Source organism: Salvia splendens, chromosome 14 (genome assembly GCF_004379255.2).
Source record: "Salvia splendens isolate huo1 chromosome 14, SspV2, whole genome shotgun sequence".
Lineage (NCBI taxonomy): Eukaryota > Viridiplantae > Streptophyta > Magnoliopsida > Lamiales > Lamiaceae > Salvia > Salvia splendens.
Genome location: NC_056045.1, coordinates 1,230,441 through 1,253,090, shown reverse-complemented (window position 1 = coordinate 1,253,090; position 22,650 = coordinate 1,230,441). Strand labels below are relative to the sequence as shown.

Sequence of the window (22,650 nt, the reverse complement as noted above, 5' to 3'; positions counted from 1 at the left end):
CATCTTAACAACTAAGTTACGCGTCATCGTCTAGTCATTTACTCTGGGAGCACCGTTGTAGGACCAACTAAGTCGTGCTTCATTGACCAGTAATAATACATAGTTGAATTATAACGGAATATATACGCTGTAGAATACTGGTAGAGAGCGTATAAAAATACGTAGAGATTGAATAAATTTTGAATAGGTGAAAGACAGAGAGGACAGAGTCAAGTGCTCTTTAGTCACGCAGCTGTCATTCGAGTACACAAACCCACAAATCCCAATTCCCTCCTCATATACAGCAAATCAGAGTTTGCAACTGTCGGATACCTTTCCCCCCCCCCCCCCCCCCCCCTCTCTCTCTCCCTCTCCCCCTCCGCCGCAATCAACACCTCCAGCTTCCGCATTGCCGCCGATCTATCGATTGAGATAATGCCTAAGCTCGCGATCGATCGACGATCGGAAATTTGTTGATTTCTCGCTCGATCACCGCCGCCGGCGATGGCTCACCACCAGCATTACCGATCGCCGTTCGGCGACACCACTCTCACTAAGGTTTTCGTCGGAGGACTCGCCTGGGAGACTCCGACCGACGTAATGCGCGGCTATTTCGATCAATTTGGAGATATTCTCGAAGCTGTCATTATCACCGATAAGAACTCCGGCAAATCCAAGGGCTATGGATTTGTGAGATTTCCCCACCGTCTGATCACATTTCTCATTTTCTGTTTTATTTTATTTTTATTCGCTTTTTCATCGTTGGATATTTGAAATTAATTTAACACTTTTTTTTATTTACATTTTCATCATTGGATAATGACATGTTGTTATTATTATTATCATTATCATTATTATTATTATTATTATTGGACTGAAATAATATTCCTCGTCAATTGATATATTTCATTCGGGTTGCAGGTGACGTTTCGTGATCCTGAATCGGCTAGGCGAGCGTGTGCCGATCCGAACCCTATGATCGACGGAAGAAGAGCCAATTGTAATATTGCTTCGTTGGGACGGCCTCGGCCATCTCCTCCTCGAGGTACATTTTCAATTCAAAATCCAAATTCAAAATATATTTGAATTTCGAATAAAATTTGGAATTATATTTGATAATATTTGGTTTTCGGAATGTAGGTAGAAATCAAGTCGCCAACGTGTACCAAGGAAGCGGAATGGCGCAAGGGGGAATGTCGTCGTATCTCCCGTTGCCACCGCCTCCTCCTCCCGTGGCGCCCCATCCGCCCGTCATGTACCCGCCCTACGGGTATAATATACATGATCGCGTATTTTATTTCATCAGTATGCATATTAAAAAATATGCTACTACTATTTATTTATTAAAAAACGATCAAGAGCTAAATTAAAGTGAAATTATTGAATTCAATTGAATGCAGTAGATATTGGCAGATGAACAATAAATAATAATCGATGTATCAAAATTGTCAGTTCACATAGACTTTTAATGCTTTTAAATTCTATTATTGCAAAGCAAATATATGTAGAAAAGTTCATATATTTTCTTTCAACTAATTAGTAATGGGCATTTAGTTAAAAAGATTTTGATTATTAATGTAAGATTAGAACTAATCACTACTGTTTAATTAGTCATGATTTGGAAGAATATTGATGACAGGTGTTAATGGAGTGTAACTCATTATAAAATAAGCATCCATGAAAAGTTTTAATTAGTTAGTGTTACTAAACTAAATCATTGTTAAATTTATTTAATTGGAAAGTAGACTTTTGAGACGTGTCGATCACTTATTCACAACTTTAGACTTTATTATTCAATTAACTCTTATCTATCATGGTAGCCAATACATTAATTAGTTAACATTTTAAAGTGAATAATTTTCAATATTTTCCCCCTATGATAGTAAATTAGTTGATTTAATTTGTTTGAATGCATATTTTATTTTAGGTACACAAGCTATTCACCCGATTATGCTTACCAGCAGCAGGTTAGCCTTTTTTAATGTTCAAATCTCTTTATTATATTTATATAATTTCTCAACTTGTTCGGCATAGTCCATCATGCATGTATATTATGTAAATACAATATTAAATACTTGTATGCCTAATTAAGTGCCAAAATAATATGCAAAAATGGAATTATATACTTTGTCTCATTTTAATTGACATATTTCGTAAAATGACAATATCATTATCCTATTATATTATCTTCTATTCTATTTTCTCTCCACTTAAATCATAAAACAAGACTGCATAAATCCCTTAACTAATAGAAAATGCTCAACTTAGAGTAAGATGGATTACTAGATATCTTATCGAGTACTATCTGTGAACGTAGCTCTCGTTTAATTTATCTTACTCTTATTTGTTTTTTACATTTATTTATTGCTGACATCTTTACTCTTAAAAATCACTGTTTAAAAATCTAATTAAACTCTATTTATTCATGATATCTATAACTTAAAGTAAATGAACAAAATAAAAAATTAGGTCTGATTTTAATTTGATTTGTAAATAATGTCATGAACAATATTTAAGGTATTTGTATCAAACTAAATACTTTCTTCGTCCACGAAAATAGTCTCATTTGTGAACAACACAGATTTAAAGTGCAATTGGTCTAGGGTAAAATAGAAACATGGGTAAAATAAAATAGAGAAAGAGAAAAAGTTTTGTGAAATTTTTCATTACGAGAAATGAGAAGTATTTTGGTGTGACGAACTAAAACAGAAAATTACTATACTTACTTTTTTTATGGACGGAGAGAATATATAAAACTAAACAAATAACGTTAGTCGTGGACTAAACCGAACAATACAAGTAGATGCTACTCACATATACTTAGCATAACTTTTACATGCCCGCACGGGCTTAACTCAGTTGGTTCCTGGGTGGTAGATTGTCCCTAAGCAGACAGGATCGAATGCTGGCAGCCGCAGTGTGGGAGTTTCACCACTGTGGTGGCTCCTTGTGTGCTGGTTACCAGTGTAAGTTCCTCCCACCTAATGGGCCGCTGAGGTACCGTGTTTGAACCCCTCCATAGCGATGTCGGGCCGGGTTATGGGGGCGCCTGGGGTGAGCGAATCACCTTTTGTCCCTAAGCATAACTTTTACATGTATATATATGTGTATGTGTGAGAGCCATTTTTAGATGTGCACACAAGTAAGAGGATATTCTTGTTTAAGCAAAAACATAAGGCATTTTTATATGGACAGACAATGTACAATCCACATATGCAGCAATCACAATACTACAATCAGCTATATGGGGCTTCGTCCTCTGCGTTGGGCTCACCCTATTACTATGGGTACGCACCCAGGGGAGCGTTTTCCGTGCCTCCGGCGCAGCGTATGCCGGGTCCGTCTTATCTCTACTATCCTACGCAGATGGAGGGCACCTCTTTAACCTATCCTCCTACCCCTCACCCTCTCCCTTCACTACAACCAATAAGACACTCGCTTCCTTCTCCTTCGGGTAAGTGTTTTTTCCCAACATTTTTCTACATATTTCATTTACTAGTCTTGCTATTTAATCATATTATATTATACTACTTGCCTCTATGAGAATAATCATAGTAGTGAATGTACAAAATTGATAGTATAATAAGTGAGACAAATTAAAATTATGGTTGATATATGTTAGTAAAAAATAGTATAACAATTTACAATTATAGATAAATACACAAATTGACAAAATGAAAAACAAAACTAATTTTTTTGGATGGAAATAGTATCATAGTTATATATTTCTCTATTTTTAAAAGTATAATTTCCTATTTCGGCATTAATAACAAGCTATTATTGTTACTTTCTGTTTAAATATGGTTATTTTCCTGAATGACGAGTGATTTTAGGTGTAGTTATTTAGTATGATGGAATAAAGTAAAATATAGTTGAATATTTTAAGAAATTAAAAAGGTTAAATTTTTTATTGTGGATATAATAGATGGATATTTTGATAGGAATAAATTCAAAAAAAAATACTTGATAACTTGAATGGGATAAATGAAGTATTACATTTGTTAAATTACATAAATATGCCTAACTATGGATGGAGTACTATATTGTGATATAAAAAATTCTAATTTTATCCAAAAAAATAAGGAATCTAACAAAATTATGAGTGAATCTAAAATAATTCATATGGTCGTGTTTGACCACATTGAAGATAGTCATTTTCCACTTGCAGTCCTCCACGTGGTGACAGGCTTTATCGATGTTGGATTTCTCTGCAGCAATTAGTTTAATATCGTGTCTCAATTAATTACAAAAGTTGGTTTATCCAAAAATATGATTTTCACTTAAACGACACAAATTTTCTGTCCTATTTATAGTATGACTATGCTTAAGGAGTAGGTACATGGTTTCGTTTACATTTTGTGAATTAAATGATCCTTGCCATAGTAAATGAGTATCTAAATTTAATATATTAAGATTATCTAGTTTTAATTTATTATGTACTCATGGGTAATGTTTTAGGAATAAGAGAAAAAAATATAGAAAAAATGCCCATAAATGAAATTACCAACTCCATAATAATGATCTTTCATTTATGTACCAAAGAAATATGCGAAACCTTGAAAATATTCAAAATGTGCATAATTAGGCATTGTTCGATTGATTTTTATTGATATTATTTGATTAGATAGACAGAGTCTTATACTTAATTTTTAAATTATAGTATCACGTAATATTAGTCTTGACTTACGTCTTTGATATTTTCTAAGTATAAAGCTAATATCAGATCAGTTCAACTTCGGAAGTTGTTTAAATATATTTAAAAGTATAAAATAGTTAATAAGTTTACAAAACAACTAATGAATTCAACACATAAAAACAAAATAAAGATGGAATTACTAGGATAATATACCAACCATTCACTCTAATAAATGTAATGAATAAATCTATATTTTATAATTGGATTATAGGTGAGATATATAAATATAAATAGGGAGAAAATAATGTGAGGATATGAGAGGCAAGGGACCCAAGATTGAATGTGTAAGCACGTGATATGAGCTGGTGGTCTGACCCATTAAAATGGGACAATCGGAATTCATGCCACCACCATGTGCACCTCAGATAATTTCATCTCCGTCTCGTATTTTATTTCACTACCATAATCATGTATCGTCGCAAATAAATTAGATTTGGAGCGATCGTGTAGATTTAAATAGTTGCGTGTTAGTGCATTTCGCACTATATTCGTTATAGTTGAACGTCATCTAGTCTATTCTCCTAGCACTAATTGTTTAACGGGAACACATCTTGTCTTGGTATTTTATTTCACTACCATAATCATGGATCATCACAAGAATAAATTAGTTTTATTATACATTATAATCATTGCCTATTTTTGTGATATCTGAACTATATCAAGTCTTTAATGCCATCTTGTCTCGTACTTTATTCTTTATCATAATCATATATCACCTTGAAAATAATTGTATTTAGATAATTGTATGGATTTAAATCATTTTGTGTTGGTGCATTTCATGATATCCGAGCATCATCTCATCTATTGTAGCACTAATAATGGTTTTTGAACGTAATCTCGTCTTACATTTTATTTTTCTACTATAATCATGTATCATTTCGAAACAATTTAGATCTATAATAATTGCATATTAGTCCATTTTAATACCATATTCTTTTTTTTAGCATCGTCTTGTCTCGTCCAGTCTATCACTAATCCGTTAACGGGTTACGAGCATCGGTTTTATTCGTATTTTTCTTTTGAAACAGATTCAGTGGCTCCGAATCAGACATCAACGGAAACTGAAGCGGGACCAGCTACTTCAACAAGTTCAACTGCCTAAGACAGGAACCTTGGATTAAATTCTTTTAAATTAAAAAAAAGGTGTTTATTGTACAATATTGGAAAATTAATCGATATTCCTTTTTTTATCTCTCAATAAAAATATCATTTATGTAACCACTCAATTTTTCCCCCTTTTATCTGTTTTTGGGGTTGATCATTCATATTAACAAACAACTCTTATTAACGAAGACTTTCTTTCTTATTTTTAAATTTTAGATGAATTTAAAGTATATTTTAAGTGTTCCATGTGTTATAGAATAATACTAACTTTTTTTAAATTGGGGATTTTTTTATTTGTTGATTATAATCAAGATGTTTTCCAAGTATTTGCCTACTTCTTGAAAACTGTCTACTAATTAAATTCTCACGGGCTATACACCATTTTGTGCGTAATGTGCGTAATACATTACGCACTACTTGTGAGCGCATATCATGAACACCATTGATATGTTTCCTGATATCAAACTTTTTACTTATATATTTCTTTTTTTTCTAATAGATTTAAACTATTACCAGGCTCATCAATTATGGAGTACAAAAATATAAATTAAAACTTGATTCTATATTTATAGCTAGACCAATAATTAGGAGGCTTCATTGTAGCCAATAATTGGCTAGACCAATCACTTATAGAATTATATGTACTTTGTTCATTTACAAATGGAAAAAGTTATACACTTGGCTTTCTCTTTATTCACTACAAAGTCTCCAAAAAGTCACAATTAAATAGCTTAAAAACAAATATAGTAAGTGCTTCCATTTCTTTTCAATTTTAGGGTTCTTCGATATCCCAAAATTCGAAAAATCGATTTAGCTCTTCACACATTTGGTGAAAGGAAGATGAAAAAAGTGTCTAGTTGTGTAGTGCTATAAATTGTTTTGGTTGACTTGAACTTGAAAATGTGCAAGATTCCACTAAGTACTCCATTATTACAGGTAAATGTGTGATTTGGACAAAGATTATGTGATTATTCAAATCCAAACCTATACATTCCATAGCATATTTATAATTATAATCATATCATTAAAACTATTAATATATGAAAAATAAATACTCCATAAACCACAAACTATTGCATTTGTATAAAAACTGTTATGTGTCTATTTCTTGGCTCCTTAAACCTACTATATATAATATAACTTGCCGGAAACGAAGACCTTTTTTGCATTAAATAAAACAAACATTGTTTTTTGCTCTAATAATACAAAGCGTCGTCGTGTTATGATTTAGGAGGCTAAAAAATGGGGGAATGGCATTTATAATGCTAAAGTAATAGTTTAGGATTCAAATAAATAATATTTTCAATTGACATTTTCGGTGACATAGGTATAATTTAGGATTTAAACTTATATTCATATGAGAGATTGTGTGATAATAAATATTGTTTCGTTAATTTTGCATTTCCGATTATATCATTAACGATACGATAAAATACTTTAGTGCTATTATTTTTATAAATATAATTTAATGCGATAATAGTATATACAATTTGTTAATAATTTTCTTTTTCAGAAGTTATAATCAATACATGGGCCTAAATAAATTATTGGGCTATAAATTAATATGCAGTTTGGGCTTTAAATTTGTAGAGGATCTGTATTTAAATTAATATTCAAGTTTATTGGACTTCACTAATATATATTTGTGGGCCTTAATTATTCATATGGACCAAGTTTTATAATGCCAACTAAAATAGTAGTAGTACTAATAACTTTTTTTATGATAAGTCCGTAAAATAATGATTGTATTCTATTCTTAGTAATTTGGTAGACTTTTCATTTTGAGTTGCACTTTCCATATAAGTTTCGTTTGGTTTTGAGAAAATTAGTGCTCAATCCTATCAAATAAATTGATTTTTTTTAAATAGAATAGTACTCCTATATAGTGTTTATTTGACAAAAAAAAGAGAATAGTACTCCAATATTGGTGATTGCCCTTGTAAATTTGTGGGGTATTTTAAGCTGAGATATATAAGTAGGAATGCTGTATTTGAATTTAATACCCATCGTTTCATTGTTTTTGTATTTTACTTTTGAATATACAAAATGATGAATATCCATTCAAAGAAATACATAATTTTCAAAAAATAAAATATTATCCATTCTATTTTATTTTATGGTGAAGGAAATGTTGTAACTTTTGGATGCAAAAATAATAAACAATGGTTATGAATGTGGAGATAATTGAAAAAGGGGACAATTCACGGGTAATGCACCTGCGCCGCCGTTCACACTATTTTGTGCTCATCAATCATTTTAAACATACCACTGTCGGTGAATTTAATTTTATATTTAATAAACCGGCAATTTCGTATTATTGGAGTATAATTTAATTTTATATTTAATAAACCGGCAATTTCGTATTATTGGAGTATAATTTAATTTTTAGAATTATAGTACATAATTTTAACTATTCGTTATTAGTGGTACTTAAATTTTTGTGTATTGAATATTACGTACTTTGTTAAATTATTAGTTTAAAAACGATTTTAGTAATGCCTATGCAATTATTAACTCACCTTTTTATATACACTGTGACATTTTAATAAACTCAATAAACCGTTTCCACAATTTATTAAAGTTAATACTAGTACATGTGAAGCGACAATATTTAAGTACATTGAACGTGCTTTGCATTGACTTAAGATTCCTATTTCAGAAATTTTGTTAGTATATTAAAAGAGATTAAAAAGAATTGTGAAACGTAACTAAGTGAACAAAATCGAAAATTGGAGCGAATTAGTACTAAAGCACCATTTCTTGTAATCTACAATTTTGTGCTATGATATTGTTGGATTATCACATCATTAACATCTATTGACGATGACTAAAATTTGGAATGTAACAAAATACATGAAAAAAAATAAAGAATATAGATAGAAAAGACACCTTAAACGCAATTTATCTGCAAATAAAATTTGGATGATACGAAGAAACAATCGCTGCAAATTACTCCATCCATCCCTGAAAATTTGTCACTTATTTTCAGTTTTTATCGGTTCCTAAACATTTGACACCTTTCACTTTTACTTCCTTCGTCCCTGAAAATTTGTCACATTTTTCTATTTCCATCTGTCCCATAAAATTTGTCACATTTCACTTTTGATCATTTTTTGTAGTAGACCGCACATTTCACTAACTTATTCTCACTCACATTTTATTATAAAATAAAACTAATACTTTGAAGGTAGGACCCACGTCCTATCAACTTTTTCAACCCACTTTCCATTACATTTCTTAAAACCTGTGCCCAGTCAAACTATGACAAAATTTTGGGGGACGGAGGAAGTACCATTTTTTATTGTAGACCTCACATTCCAATAACTCATTCTCACTCACATTTTATTATAAAATAAAATTAATGTATAAAAGTATGACTCATATGCCACTAACTTTTTTAACTCACAATCTATTACATTTTTTAAAATCCGTCTCGAGTCAAATAGTGATAAATTATGGGAGACTGATGGAGCAAATAAATACGTAAATGAAATTCTATAATAGGATTATAGGAGTATCAATTAACTCAAACAATCTCAAAAATATAAAACGGATTACCAAATAAATTGCAATTTTTTGAATTTTCGGATCGAAATTCGAAACCCCTCTCACGAGTGGCCCCACACATGATTGAAAATCGAAAGTCTGCATGTGAGTCTGTGACTCTTAATCTCAATTATCGCTCTCAAATTATTTGCTTTTATAACGTGCATATGAATTATGTTCAACAAAATGGATGTTACATTTTTCTAAAATGCCTTTATCTCTTAAAAGAAAAAAGGTTTGTATATTCACGTTTATTTATTTATTTAATTTAATTCCACATAAGTAGATATGCGGATACATCAAAGTTCAAACCTTTACCAACCATAAAACACAACCACTTTATCATCTTAAATATCATTTTCTAACTTTCTATATAAATGATTGATGAATTTAATTTTTGTTACATAAATTTGACTATGAGTTCAGTAATACTGCAATTTAAAGTCTCTTTATGATTTGCCCTTTTTTTTATACTATATGTTTTTTTTTGTTTTTTTCCATTTTGCATGTGTAATAAATACTTACATGGTACTATTAGTTACTTATACTTTTAATATTATAATTTATTTTAAATGAGTGATGATTGTGACGTCAGATTAGACCAATTACTTAAAAAAGTGTAGGCAAGTCCTGAACGAATTATTTATAAAGTTGGGTGCATGTTAATATGTCTAGTGATAGCACATGATGATGCAATATATACTAGTGTGTCTTTTTATTCGTAAGTAGATGAAAATAATAAATATTAAATTAATTATTATAACTATTATCTAGTAATAATATATGTTGACATTGATTAAGTGGCAACATTGAATGTGATCCAACCATGTTTTAATTGTACAAATATAAGAAATGAAAATGACATAAGCTAATAATCACTTATGTGATTCACACAAGGCACATGACCAACAATTTTAAGATACTATGCTATTTTACTTTCTAAAATTCTACTCTCTAAAAAGTAATCCCTCAGCCGTCGATAAATGTTACATTTTGCAATCTTGGTCCGATCTGTAATTAATTATCTCATTTCATTTTTACTATGCATAGTAAATATCAAGTCTCGCATTCCATTATTAATTTCACTCACATTTTATTAGTACAAAACTACTTTTTCACATTTTTTAAAACTCAAATTGCAAAAAAGTAAGATATTTATTGACATATGGATAGAGTTATTATAAAACTATTTTTTCATCCACATAACCCAAAAAAAAGTTGAGTTATTATAAATTCCAAATGCATCTTACAAATTTCAATGCAAACTAGAATAATTGTGCCACTAATAATGTGACTCGTGACTCTCTCACCAATATTCATGAGCGATAAATTGTGGATTCAAACGTAGGAACTACGTAATAGTATCCAATCTCTCTGTGGGGGACCAAACCTCATAACATGGGGTGTGTTTGTAAAGATGCATTATTGAATTGAAATATAGAAAAATATCATCATATATTGATAAAGTTATTAGTTTGAGGTAGGGGCTTAATCAATCTCTCACTGAAACTATGAGAATTCCATTAATTTATCCTACCAAAAAATGGAATTTTGAACACCACCCTCTTGTCCATATGCCAAAACACAAAAAAGATGGAGTACTACTTTGTTCATATGCCAAAGTCATTAAAGTTAACTTTATTTTAAAATTTTCAAATATAAGATAATATAGAACAAAAGTATTAAATATTGCCGAGTTGTTGAAATAAAACTTGCTAGTACTATAAATCTATAATCCAATCAAGATTTTTCAAATGAAAAATATAAAAACAAAGAGACAAATATAATACTATGAAATGAGTAGCATTAAAGAAATAAGTGGGGGCTTGCACTATGCCTTGGTAATTAATGACAAATTGACCCATATATAATTGTATCATATTACACACCATCATTGCACCCCAATCCCTATGTGCTGTGAATTTTGTCCACAATATAAGAACTTTGGTATATTTATAGCAACGTACTTAGAGCCTTATATAAAAGTACGCGATAAATATTAATGCTCAAATTCAATTCAATTTATAAATAAATAACTAGTATATTACAGATTAATTAGTTTCTATTTATAATTAGTGATAATTATGATTTAATTAGAACGGGTGCCCCATGCAATTGGATGTATGTTATTCAGTGGAGTAGTATTTATTAGATCCATTGCACTGTATTTATTAGTTTTTATTTATATTCACATAGTACTTTAATAGATTAAATAAATATACTAGTATTATATTTATATAAAAAAAAACTAAATACATTCAGTAGTATTTATTAGATCAATTGCACTGTAGTTTGTGGCAATGTCGACTGGGAGTTGGTGACCTATTTAATGTTAAATGAGTTTCAACACGTTTTATATATGAGTATTTCAGGTTTATAATTTAGTCTCCACAATATATTCAAAATTAATTTTGTTATCATATACTGTACTATATTAAAAATACATTCTTAACATTTATTCACCGGAGCACATCAAAATTCTGATGACATTAGAGGATGGTCGATCCAAAGAATATCCAATAAACTCTTACATTCGATTTTTCTTCAATTTGTTGGTCTCTGCTATCTTTTATGTTTTTTTAGTTACCTTTGATATTTGGCAACATGTCTAGGTTAGTGTCGTGATCTTGTTTATGCTTTCATTTATTTTAATGATTTATCATCGTATTTTATCATTATCTTTCTTGTTTGTTGTGCAACATCATCTTTTGTTCTACCTTTTATTTGGAGGACTTTGTGCTCGCCCTTTGGGAATTCAATCAATTTCTATTAAAAAACTAATATTGTTTATTTAGATAATATGTATATACTGTATTATTTTAGAATAATAACTCACACACAACCACATACGTATTGTAATAATATAATGGAATATCACATTGAAATGGTGACTATAAGTGTTCCACCTATTGCTTGTGATATTATTCATCATTGCCTCACTTTTCAAATTTGTTATTTAACGACCAATCCAAGATCTAATTGAACGAAAACTAGTCAAAACAAATCATAATTTAGCCTATTTATGTGAACCACACTCAACTTTGACTTAACCAATGAAACAGTGACAATAAACAATTCTAAATAGGTTTATATAAATAAAAAAAGAATAGTATCTAAAAAGTTGAATCGTTGACTAAACTCGTATCCAAATTGTCCTATTGAAAACCGCGTTACACTCTAAAGTCCAAACGCAAGTGACTTCAATTTTTTTAATCTTGATTAATTGAATTCACACTAAATCTCAAAGCTACTATAATTTAGTTGTGGCTATAATTAATTCCACCTCTATATTAATAAAACTATGCAAATTGTACAGTTTTCTATTGCCTTACACTACTTTGGGCTACCTAATAATCACATATATTTCGATGTTAGCTATTTTAGAATGTTAGGAAGAATATTGATTGTGACTATTTTGGACATGTTCACATTTATTAAAGTTGGTGAAAATGCCTACCCAACCTAATACGTTAAACGTGACCACTACGTTGGTAATATATAGTTATATTACCCTAAATAATATTGCACTAAAAAGGTTTATATATTTATATAAATACACATATTGATTGTTTGACTCATAAAAAATACTATTTTATATTCTTTGGCCACTTCCAACTTTTAATTAAGTCGAGATAACCATGCCCATTTCACTATATTATTTTGAGGATAAAGCAATACAGTTGGCTGGCCAGAAAGAGTATTTTTATAAATTTTAACAATATTAAATTAATTATCTTATTTAATGTTTAAATCTATTTACATTATTCCACGTTCAATTCAATAAAAGGGTATACATTCACAAGAAAAAAAATGTATTTTTAGCTAATTATATATTTTACTAAATTACTAACAAATGAATCTGTTTTTATTTAAATCAGATGATAACAAGTCATATTATAACTGAACACTATCACTCTTAAATTAATATCTTACTTTTAGAAAAAAGAAATTTAAAATATACAGTCTGAATAGAATAAGATTTGAAGTTTTTAATCATATGTAATTAATTTGCTAGGTAAATGAAGGAAGAAAAGAAAACCTCATTTAGGTAGTTTCCTCGAGATTTGGTCTCTGTTTGCCTATCTGATTAATTTTAACTAACCATTAATCACAATTAATGTTTTTTATAATAAAAAATACTAAGAAGATAAGGGTCAATTTACAAAATCGAATCGATTTTCTTAAATGTTGTATTAAATTCACTATTTTTTACGTGTATTAGTATGAAATTATATTACTATAATCAATATGGCACCAAAACTATAGGGGCCACTATTAATTGACAAGTGCATGCAATTCCTTATCCGGCCAAACAATTAACTTTATTTAATATCTACTATCCAATATGACATAAATATATGACACATAGATGTACATTGTATTTGTACATATTTTATCAATTTAATCTCGATCTAGTATATGCTACATAAAATCTACTACTCTAAATATCTTCAAAAATGCAAGAAATTGTCATTTTTGTAAAGAGATTCAAACAACTTGTATTATTGAGTTATAACTTATAACCCTTGGATTAAGACTTGTATTAATGTGATTGGACTCTACTTATTAATGCTCACAATTTTAGTTACATCATATTCCAACTTAAATTAAAAATAGTTACATCATATTCCAACTAAAAATAAAAATAAAAACAAAACCATTAATTCATCTTTGAGGAGTAATTACCACATTAAATAAATATAAAAAAAATATTTGTACTGCACTTACATTCAATTTCAATTAAAACTAAAAGCCCAACACAAATGAAAATTAAATCAACCAATACAAAACTCAACATTTATTGAACGGTCCATCAAATTGTATGCATATATATAAGTATATAAATCCCATTTCCACTTCGGTGAAGTCTCCTTCATCTCTACATTCTAGCTGGAAATTTTCTTGCTCTCATTTCTGAATGTGATCTGAAGCTCAAGTGTGAATTTTTGGGAGGCAGTGTGAGTGTGTGAAATCAAGGGTTGATGGAAGGGTTTTAAGAAACGACAAACAAGCCTTGGGTTGTGAGAAATCCATGAAAACTTGCCCCATAATTAAGCTGAAATTGAGGGCTCTCTTGTTTCTAGCAAAGTTTGCATCTTTTTAGGTAAACTCTGACGCCCAGAATTTTTGTTGTTGTTTTCTGTTTGTATTTGATCATTTGATGCCATTGATCCAACTGGGTCTTTGTGTTTTGGTTTTGGGAGTGATGTGGACTTCAATTCAGAGTTTTTTGTATTCAGTAGCTCGAATCTTGGTTGTGTTTTTGTAGATATCTGCTTAATTTATCACTTAAAACTGGTTTCTTGATTTGGATTTTGTGTTTCCTATTTTTAGTTTTAGTTCAAGTCACATGTAGACTGTAAAGCTTCCTCTTTTAGATTTGATTTCTGTCTAATCTCCACAAATCACGTTATGTATTTGTATCCATGTGTTTCCCATAAATCACGGTGTGTGACTGTGTTTTTTGATGTTAGAGGATTTAGTATCAGATTTGGGAATAGTCCATTCCAAATTCATTACTTTGTTTACAGTTTCAGTTTGCCCTTTTTGCTTTTTTGCTGTTTTGATTGGTATTGGTATTGACTCTTTAGTTTTATGTGATGGGGTTGTTTAGGTAAGTAAGTCAGATGTCGAGGCCTCTTCACCGGGGCGTTTTGAGTGGCGGGGGGCGATTGTCGGGGAATAGTAATGATTATTGGGATGATTCTCAGAAGAAAGATAAATTGGAGAAGGAAGATTTGAATCGGAATCAGCTAAATGGAGCTGATGTTACACATTTGTCTTTGAAGAGCCCTTTTCGATTTCTTTTCACAAATTCGACTCATGGCTTGGGAGAGCACGGTTTTGTATCGGATCCCTTCAGTCCCCCATTTAGGAGTTGGCAGAAAGTGATTCTCTCCTTTCTCAAGTTCAGCTTAGTAGCCATTGTGATTCTTGCTCTTACTGGTTCGTACTGGTGGTCGCTTTCTATAGCCTCAACGTCGAGAGGGAAAGTGTTCCATGGATATAGGCGGCTTCAGGAGCAGCTGGTCTCTGATATGTATGAAATTGGGGAGCTTTCTCTTAGTTCGTCGAGGTTTAGGGAGTTAGAGTATTGTTCTCAGGAGTCTGAGAACTTTGTTCCGTGCTTCAATGTTTCGGAAAATCTTGCTCTGGGGTTTTCTGGGGGAGAAGAATATGACCGGCATTGTGTGCATGGGTTGAAGCAGAACTGCTTGGTTCTTCCCCCAGTGAACTATAGGATTCCTCTGCGGTGGCCTGCTGGGAAAGACATAATCTGGTTTGCGAATGTTAATATTACGGCACAGGAAGTCCTGTCTTCTGGTAGTTTGACTAAGAGGTGAGTTTCGTAGTCGAATTGAAGTAATTGTTGGTTTTTTCTTCTATCTGATATCTTATCTCTGTTGTGTAATCGCAGGATGATGATGTTGGACGAAGACCAGATTTCCTTTCGTTCGGTGTCTTCTACCTTCGATGTTGAAGATTATTCTCATCAAATTGCAGAAATTATTGGGCTGAGAAACGAGTCCTCGTTTATACAAGCTGGAGTAAGTGAAAATCACCATACACTGTCTTTGAATTATTGCAGTAGATGTGGGAATCCATGATTGTTCGACACTAAAATTATGCTGTGAAAGCATGACAGTGATCGAGCAGTTGGTTGATATTTGTCTATTTAGTCATTTTTTATTAGAATGAGACAGATCATTTGCATTAGAGAGTTGTTACATTCAAAAGCTTGATATAACGTATCATGTTATGTGGCAATCTTTGATGCGTTTCATGCTTAATACTGTCTTCTCAGGGTTCTGAAATACGAATATATGCTTATTTTTTGTTCCATTTTCAGGTGAGAACAATTCTCGACATAGAATGTGGTTATGGTAGTCTTGGGGCACGATTATCTTCGTACCAACTATTGACCATGTGTTTAGCAAACTATGAGGCGTCAGGCAGTCAAGTCCAGCTAACCCTGGAAAGGGGTCTCCCGGCAATGATTGGTTCATTTGCGTCAAAACAGCTCCCGTATCCATCTATATCTTTTGACATGATTCATTGTGCAAGATGTCGAGTTGATTGGGACACAAAAGGTAATCTTGATTCTGCTACGGTTGCTTTTCTTCTTCTTTTGAACATCTACATCTTTTAATGGTTAACGAGAAAATATACCAGAAGTTGCTTGAGTACCATACAGATAAACGATACATTTCAGATTAGACAAGGACAGGGTTTGAGACAATGAAACATAGTTACAGAGGTAAAATGATGCGACAACTTTTTCACTGATTAGATGCAATTGCATAAAAATCGAACTATCAGTTCTGAAACTAGGAAAAGATGATTCTTAGCTCGTTACAATGTTAATCTTCAAGAAATACCCGTTCAATATAGTTCTCATGGTATATGTTATGCCACTAATCGTACCTTTTCGACAAAATCAAAGAACATTGACTGTAATTAGTCTCTGATTGCAAATCAGATGCTTTACCATTCAAAATAATCTTCCTATGATTTAAGTGTTTTTATCTTATGGAATTCAGATGGCGTATATTTACTTGAAGTTGATCGGTTGTTGCGGCCCGGTGGATATTTCGTGTGGACCGATCCCATTATAAACTCTCAGCGCTCCTTACGCAACAAAGCCAACATGAAAAAATGGGATACAGTGCGGCTGGCAGCAGAAAATCTCTGCTGGGATATGCTCCCACAGCAAGACGAAACTGTCGTTTGGAAGAAGACTAGTAAAAAGAATTGTTATTCCAAACGGTAAGAGGGCGATTTTCTTGCTTTGTTATATAATACTAGTAATAAATTGATGGCTGCATTTGCAAGTGATGCATCTTGTTTGCAACTTTTACAGGAAAAGTGGTTCGTTTTCTCTGTGTAGTAAGCGCCACGATGTCGAGACCCCGTATTATAGACCACTCCCGGCATGCATTGGAGGGACTCAAAACCGCCGCTGGCTTCCTATCGAAGAAAGGAGAAAATGGCCCTCACAGGCAGCATTGACCCCAGCTGAACTTGAACGATATGGTAACGTTAACACCACCTAGACTGCTTGGTGCAGGATACACGTCGTGTTACCTTTTATAAGCATCTCCTGATTCAATTTATTTTGCTTTCATGTAGGCTATAGCGCAGAAGAGTTTGCGGAGGATTCTGTAAACTGGAAATCCGCCGTCCAAGATTTCTGGTCTCTGCTTTCACCGCTCATATTCTCGGATCATCCAAAGAGGCCTGGTGACGAAGATCCTTCCCCTCCTTATAACATGCTGAGAAATGTGCTGGACATGAATGCACATTTGGGAAGTTTCAATGCTGCCTTATTAGAGACTAAGAAATCCGTCTGGGTTATGAACGTGGTCCCTGCGAGTGGTTGGAACAGTCTCCCTTTGATCGTTGACCGGGGCTTTACTGGTGTGCTGCATAACTGGTAATTCTTACATTCTGTTTTATGTACTCCTTTTGTCAGCCAATAGACGTCTTACTTTTTGGTGGCTCGGGTTTTAAGAAATATGAGTGAATGAGTTAATGGAATGTGCGTTTTATTTATCATTATAAGTGAGGAGTCTCAAGCTTCTCTTTTTATCGACAGCTTTTTGTTGGAATCGTCTTCAGCTTTCCTCCAATCTTTATTGGATTTAAAGTTTGGCTTTTTTTGGCAGGTGTGAACCATTTCCATCGTATCCAAGGACGTATGATCTAGTTCATGCAGAAGGACTTCTCACTCTTGAATTTTCCGAGCAGCCAAAATGCCAAATGATCGATATGTTTGCTGAGATAGATCGCTTACTTCGTCCAGAGGTATAGTTTGTGCTTTATGAAACAATATAGTATGAACTATTTGCAAGAATGGATAGGATAATCAAGATCCGAGACGGAACTATTTAGATCGTTGAAATCTGTTTCGTTTCGTGTCTAAAAGCTGAAGCCTAGATCAATGGCTCTTTATATGTCCAGATTAGTTGCTCATGTGCTTCAACGTGCTCTCTCGTTGATTAATCTCTCGTTTTGCTGACCAACGTTAAAAAAACACAGGGATGGTTGATTCTGAGGGACACCACTCCTCTTATCGAGTTTGCAAGATCTCTGACGACTCATCTGAAATGGGACGCGCGTGTAGTGGAGATCGAGAGCAACAGCAACGAGAGGCTCCTGATCTGCCAGAAGCCGTTCCTCAAGAGACAAGCGAGGTGATTTCTTGGAAAAAAATACACGCCGGGTATATCTACATATGATAGACGATTGTATTCACATTCATTTCTTTACTGCATCATCCTACATTCTTAAAGAATCGGAGGAAAGAAAGTTGATAGTCGAAGAGAAAGGGTCGATAGCACGATGCAGAAACTGCATGATCGCGTTATTTTTTACAAACGCCGCAAGGTGTCTGTGTGGACCGTGTAACTAGAGATCGAAAACGAAGGGGGTGTGGGGGAGACATAGGACTATATACTCTTTTGATGCCTCTTTTTAGGGACATTTTCATACATATGTATACTCAAAAATCAAAATTGAGATGGATGGATTTATAGAAGTATACAATAAGCAAAAATTGGTTTGCTTGTGTATACATATTCTTTTTAACTTCTCTACTTTTGCATTTAGTGTATGTTAATTTGTTTATTTTCATGTTTTATGATATTTTTCAAGCTAATTTTGAGTACTCCTTCGTCCGCTATTAAATGTCTTATTTTGTCATTTCGAACCGCTATTAAATGTCTTATTTTGTCATTTCGGAATATCGATGGTTACATGTTTCAAATCTTGAAAAATCAAAATAAAAATCAAGCCTTTTCCCTCAAACTGGAATGAACTCGAGGATGGCTTTTTGACCTGTGTTTGCTCTTCTGGCCGGTGCCGACGGCAGCGCTGCTTCTCCGGGACGGCGACGAAGCCCCAGCAGTCGCCCCCTTCCTCACTATCTTCCTACGGCTGCTCCCGAGCGCAGCTTTGGCACTGGAGTCCACGCGTATCTCCCGCGCCTTCTGTGGGTTCGCCGGCTGCCTGTTGAGCAACGCGAGCTTCGGGAGCAGGCTGCAGACCGTCTTCCTCAGCAGCTCGTCGCTCATGTTGCTCTGGACCGGATTCCCGAGCAGATTCACCGCTATGAGGGAGCTGTAATTCGCTCCGAGCTGGCCTAGCCCCTTTGCTGTGGTGATCTTGTTGAAGCTCAAGTCGAGCACGGTCAGCTTCAAGAGCCGGTGCAGACCTTCCACCGTGCTTATCTTGTTCCCGGCGAGATAGAGCTCTTTCACGAGAGTGCAGTTCGACATCCCTGTAATTGATCCAAGAAAACAACAACGCGTTAGCTAAGACAACGACGAGATATGTTACTTGTACGGGATGCAGACAACGCACCTTGACCGCATCTGGAGATCCGGTTGTAGCTGAGGTCAAGCACGCGGAGACGAGTCAAGTCCCTCAGACCCTCGATCGTGCTTATGTTGTTCCTTGATAGGTTAAGAACATGAAGACCCTTTGGGAGTGATCCCGGAGTTATACGAACTGCAATAAACCATTCACAACGACTCGAGTGAGGACGTCTGCACGGTACATACATACAAAAGTAACAATTTATGAGCCATTATGGAACTAATAAGCATTCAACTAATATACCTATAAGATTGCCAGACAAGTTGACAGATCGAAGGCTGGAAAACTGCGAAAACGAGGGAATGGCTGCAAGTCCGAGGCCCGTGATATGAGCCGCGCTCGAGTTAGTAGTCAAGGACCGGATGACAGTGTTGGCGTGTGAGATATCCTCTGGCGTGTCTGCAGCTGGAGGCCGAGACGGCTCTGATGCATCGTGCTCAGGAGAGGATGGGAAGTTAATAATATCGTCTTCGTGTTGAGGTTCGTCCTTGTCCAGTAGGCAAGGAGGCTGCGAGGACGTTTCTTTCACCCACTCGTTGACTCTCCATAGAGGAGACGAGTCGGGAGGGAAAGCAAGCCACTGATTTTGAGGCCACATGCCGTGTAATCCCTCCCATTTCGTGCCATCCGAGCTATGCTTGCCCCTCTCAGTCGACTCTTCTGTCAATGAGCTCGGAGATCTCAAGTTTCTTGGGCCGATGGCGTGCTTAGGCTTGACGGTATCAGATGAGTAGCCACCGCGCTGGTTGACAGGAGCGGCCTCGAGTTCAGATAGGAGCGGTTTTGTTGCATCAGCGGTTATATGCAAGTTTCTATGACTCCATAGGAACAATTTCCACCACAGTTTCCGGCTGCCAGAAGGAAGAATCTGGCTCGAGGAGTGCCTCTTCAGCATCACCTTATCAGCGCTGCAACGCGTCTTGATGGAGACAGGGCTTGCCCCGTCTCCTCCGGGATTACCCGTGGCGTGCATTTCAGCTAGCATCTGCATATCCTCGTAAGACTTGCACTTCTCGAGCTCAAGAGAGACGCTCCTTATTGCCAAACTAGAGCACGAGCGCTTGAGCTCCGGGGAAGCCCAAAACCTGGCTTTCCCAGTCCCGGGATCGCTTAGGTGTCCACTTGCATCCATCTCGAACATTGCTTCTGCGTTACTGTGCTCAGCATCGCCATCGATGTTCAAAGAGCACGGGGAATTCACTCCTCGTAGAGTTTGCCTTTGTTCTCCGTTGGGATGTTCAAAACACACTTGGAAATTGAATTCAGAATCCCTATCCAACCGGGCAGCCCCATCGTGCTCGTCTCCCCCTTCGTAGTCCACCTCAACAGAATCAGCTGCAACGGGGCTCTCGTGATTCATCACATTCACACAGCACCTAGAACTCCCCGGGACACGGAAAGGAACAGGAACATTATAAGATGTTGAACTCAACTCGTTCGTTTCCGAAGATGTCTGGACATGATCGAGATTCACGTGCAAAGTACCGCGCTTCCTCTCTTTACCAGATGGCTCAACGCGCTCGAATTTCCCTCCCTACACCCCAAAATCAAGCCACTTCAACAACCAACAAATGCAACAAACAAACACAAACACACACACAACACAACACAACACACAACAATCAATCACCTTATTCTTCTTCTTTAGCCAAGAAGGGCAAAAGCAATTGAGAGGAGCCATTCAAAGCTCACTCCAAAAGACCTCAAACTGACTCAGACATGGCCTAACACTACCGCATTTCGCCTCCTCTCCACCTCCTTCTACTCGGGCAAAGCTGCGATTGCACACTCAACACAAAGCCCTCCCACACAGCAACAACAACAACAACAACAACAAATCCCCCCAAAAAAACGCACGAATTTCACATCGGATTAGCCATAATCAACTGGCAGCTTCCAAGCCAATAATCCCCAAAATCGAACTAACACACCTTCACAACCTTCTTTTCTTGCCTCCAACCTTTCCACAAACCAACACACCTCAATTATAGAGGAAAAGTCGTCCAGAGTGATCGATCAATCAATCAGTCAAACTCAGCAATGCACATATGGAACCTCAACCAACCTCCTTTCCTGTAAACCCCAGCCACAAAAAAATCACAATCCCATTTCAAGAAAGTCCCAAAAAACCAATCTTTTAACTATTTCTCAACAAAGAACAGAATTTGCAAGTAGCCCACCTCAAATCAGATTAGTTCCAAACGAATAAGCTACCAAAAAAATCAAAAAGATTAAATTTATCAATAAACAAACCTGTAAAAAGATTGTGACAAACAAAGATTTATGCGAATTTACATGACAAAAATGTGGCCTAGTTGAGAAGCTCCAAATATTGAGAGAAGCAAGGCGCAATTGAAGTGTTATGTGCGTGTTTTTGGAGGTGAAAAAGTGTGTGTGATTGAGGAGACTAGAAATAGACGGCAAATTCATGAATAATCGTACGCGCAATCCCCGCGGTGGTGTCGTTTGCATTAAAAAAATTCCTTTAACACTATTATTGCAAAGAATTTCAAGATTAAGAATCCCAGTTGCGGTTCTATGAAACTTAAGAGAATGAAGGTGATGAAATAAATAGGTTTTTTATTCTTAATAATTTGAGAAAATAAAAGGTTTTGATAGTGGGAGAAGTGCAGATTTGATCAAACAAGACAGTGTAAAATTGCAACACTGACTCCACTATAAATATTGTGATTTGAAAGTTCATTAATGTAATGCAATTTCAGTTTTTGTATTCAAAAGATTTTAATTACTACTAATATTTAAGAGCTTATTTAAATAATAGTAATTTGTTTTTACTTTTTTATGTTTAATAAATCAGTATTATATGCATATTTGATGAAATATAATGGGTTTGCACGCACGGGGAGATTCTAGTTATGTTATAACTTATAAGTGAGAGAGATCAAAAAGGTTTTTATGATAAATAAATAAAGGAGTGAAAGGTTTTA

At 34.4% G+C, this 22,650-nt stretch overlaps 3 protein-coding genes across 6 annotated transcripts; 2 read left to right on the top strand and 1 right to left on the bottom strand.

Annotated features, from left to right (window-relative positions):
- The first annotated feature begins 297 nt into the window (after positions 1-297).
- On the top strand, positions 298-5,893 carry LOC121763876 (RNA-binding protein 38-like). Of its 3 annotated transcripts, none has more exons than XM_042159970.1 (6): positions 298-669; positions 901-1,024; positions 1,120-1,249; positions 1,907-1,946; positions 3,175-3,433; positions 4,148-4,625. In XM_042159970.1, exons 1-6 carry the CDS (start codon positions 484-486, stop codon positions 4,198-4,200), a joined length of 792 nt encoding a protein of 263 aa, XP_042015904.1. In that variant the 5' UTR covers positions 298-483; the 3' UTR covers positions 4,201-4,625. The 3 variants fall into 3 exon arrangements, with proteins under 3 accessions (XP_042015904.1, XP_042015905.1, XP_042015903.1); XM_042159971.1 differs by lacking the exon at positions 4,148-4,625 and adding an exon at positions 5,704-5,893 and having other exon boundaries at positions 300-669; positions 3,199-3,433; XM_042159969.1 differs by lacking the exon at positions 4,148-4,625 and adding an exon at positions 5,704-5,893 and having other exon boundaries at positions 304-669.
- Positions 5,894-14,152: 8,259 nt separating this feature from the next.
- On the top strand, positions 14,153-18,913 carry LOC121764835 (probable pectin methyltransferase QUA2). Its single transcript, XM_042160863.1, has 9 exons — positions 14,153-14,429; positions 14,940-15,665; positions 15,744-15,873; positions 16,176-16,416; positions 16,867-17,092; positions 17,187-17,359; positions 17,456-17,759; positions 17,992-18,130; positions 18,365-18,913. Exons 2-9 carry the CDS (start codon positions 14,953-14,955, stop codon positions 18,521-18,523), a joined length of 2,085 nt encoding a protein of 694 aa, XP_042016797.1. The 5' UTR covers positions 14,153-14,429; positions 14,940-14,952; the 3' UTR covers positions 18,524-18,913.
- Positions 18,914-19,038: 125 nt separating this feature from the next.
- Positions 19,039-22,328, bottom strand: LOC121764836. 2 transcript variants are annotated; one of them, XM_042160865.1, is made up of 5 exons: positions 21,883-22,328; positions 21,333-21,775; positions 19,946-21,236; positions 19,688-19,834; positions 19,039-19,604 (listed from the first exon to the last, which is right to left on the bottom strand). In XM_042160865.1, the coding sequence occupies exons 2-5, from the start codon at positions 21,381-21,383 to the stop codon at positions 19,114-19,116; spliced, it is 1,980 nt and encodes a 659-aa protein (XP_042016799.1). In that variant the 5' UTR covers positions 21,384-21,775; positions 21,883-22,328; the 3' UTR covers positions 19,039-19,113. The 2 variants fall into 2 exon arrangements, with proteins under 2 accessions (XP_042016799.1, XP_042016798.1); XM_042160864.1 differs by having other exon boundaries at positions 21,956-22,328.
- Positions 22,329-22,650: the final 322 nt, after the last annotated feature.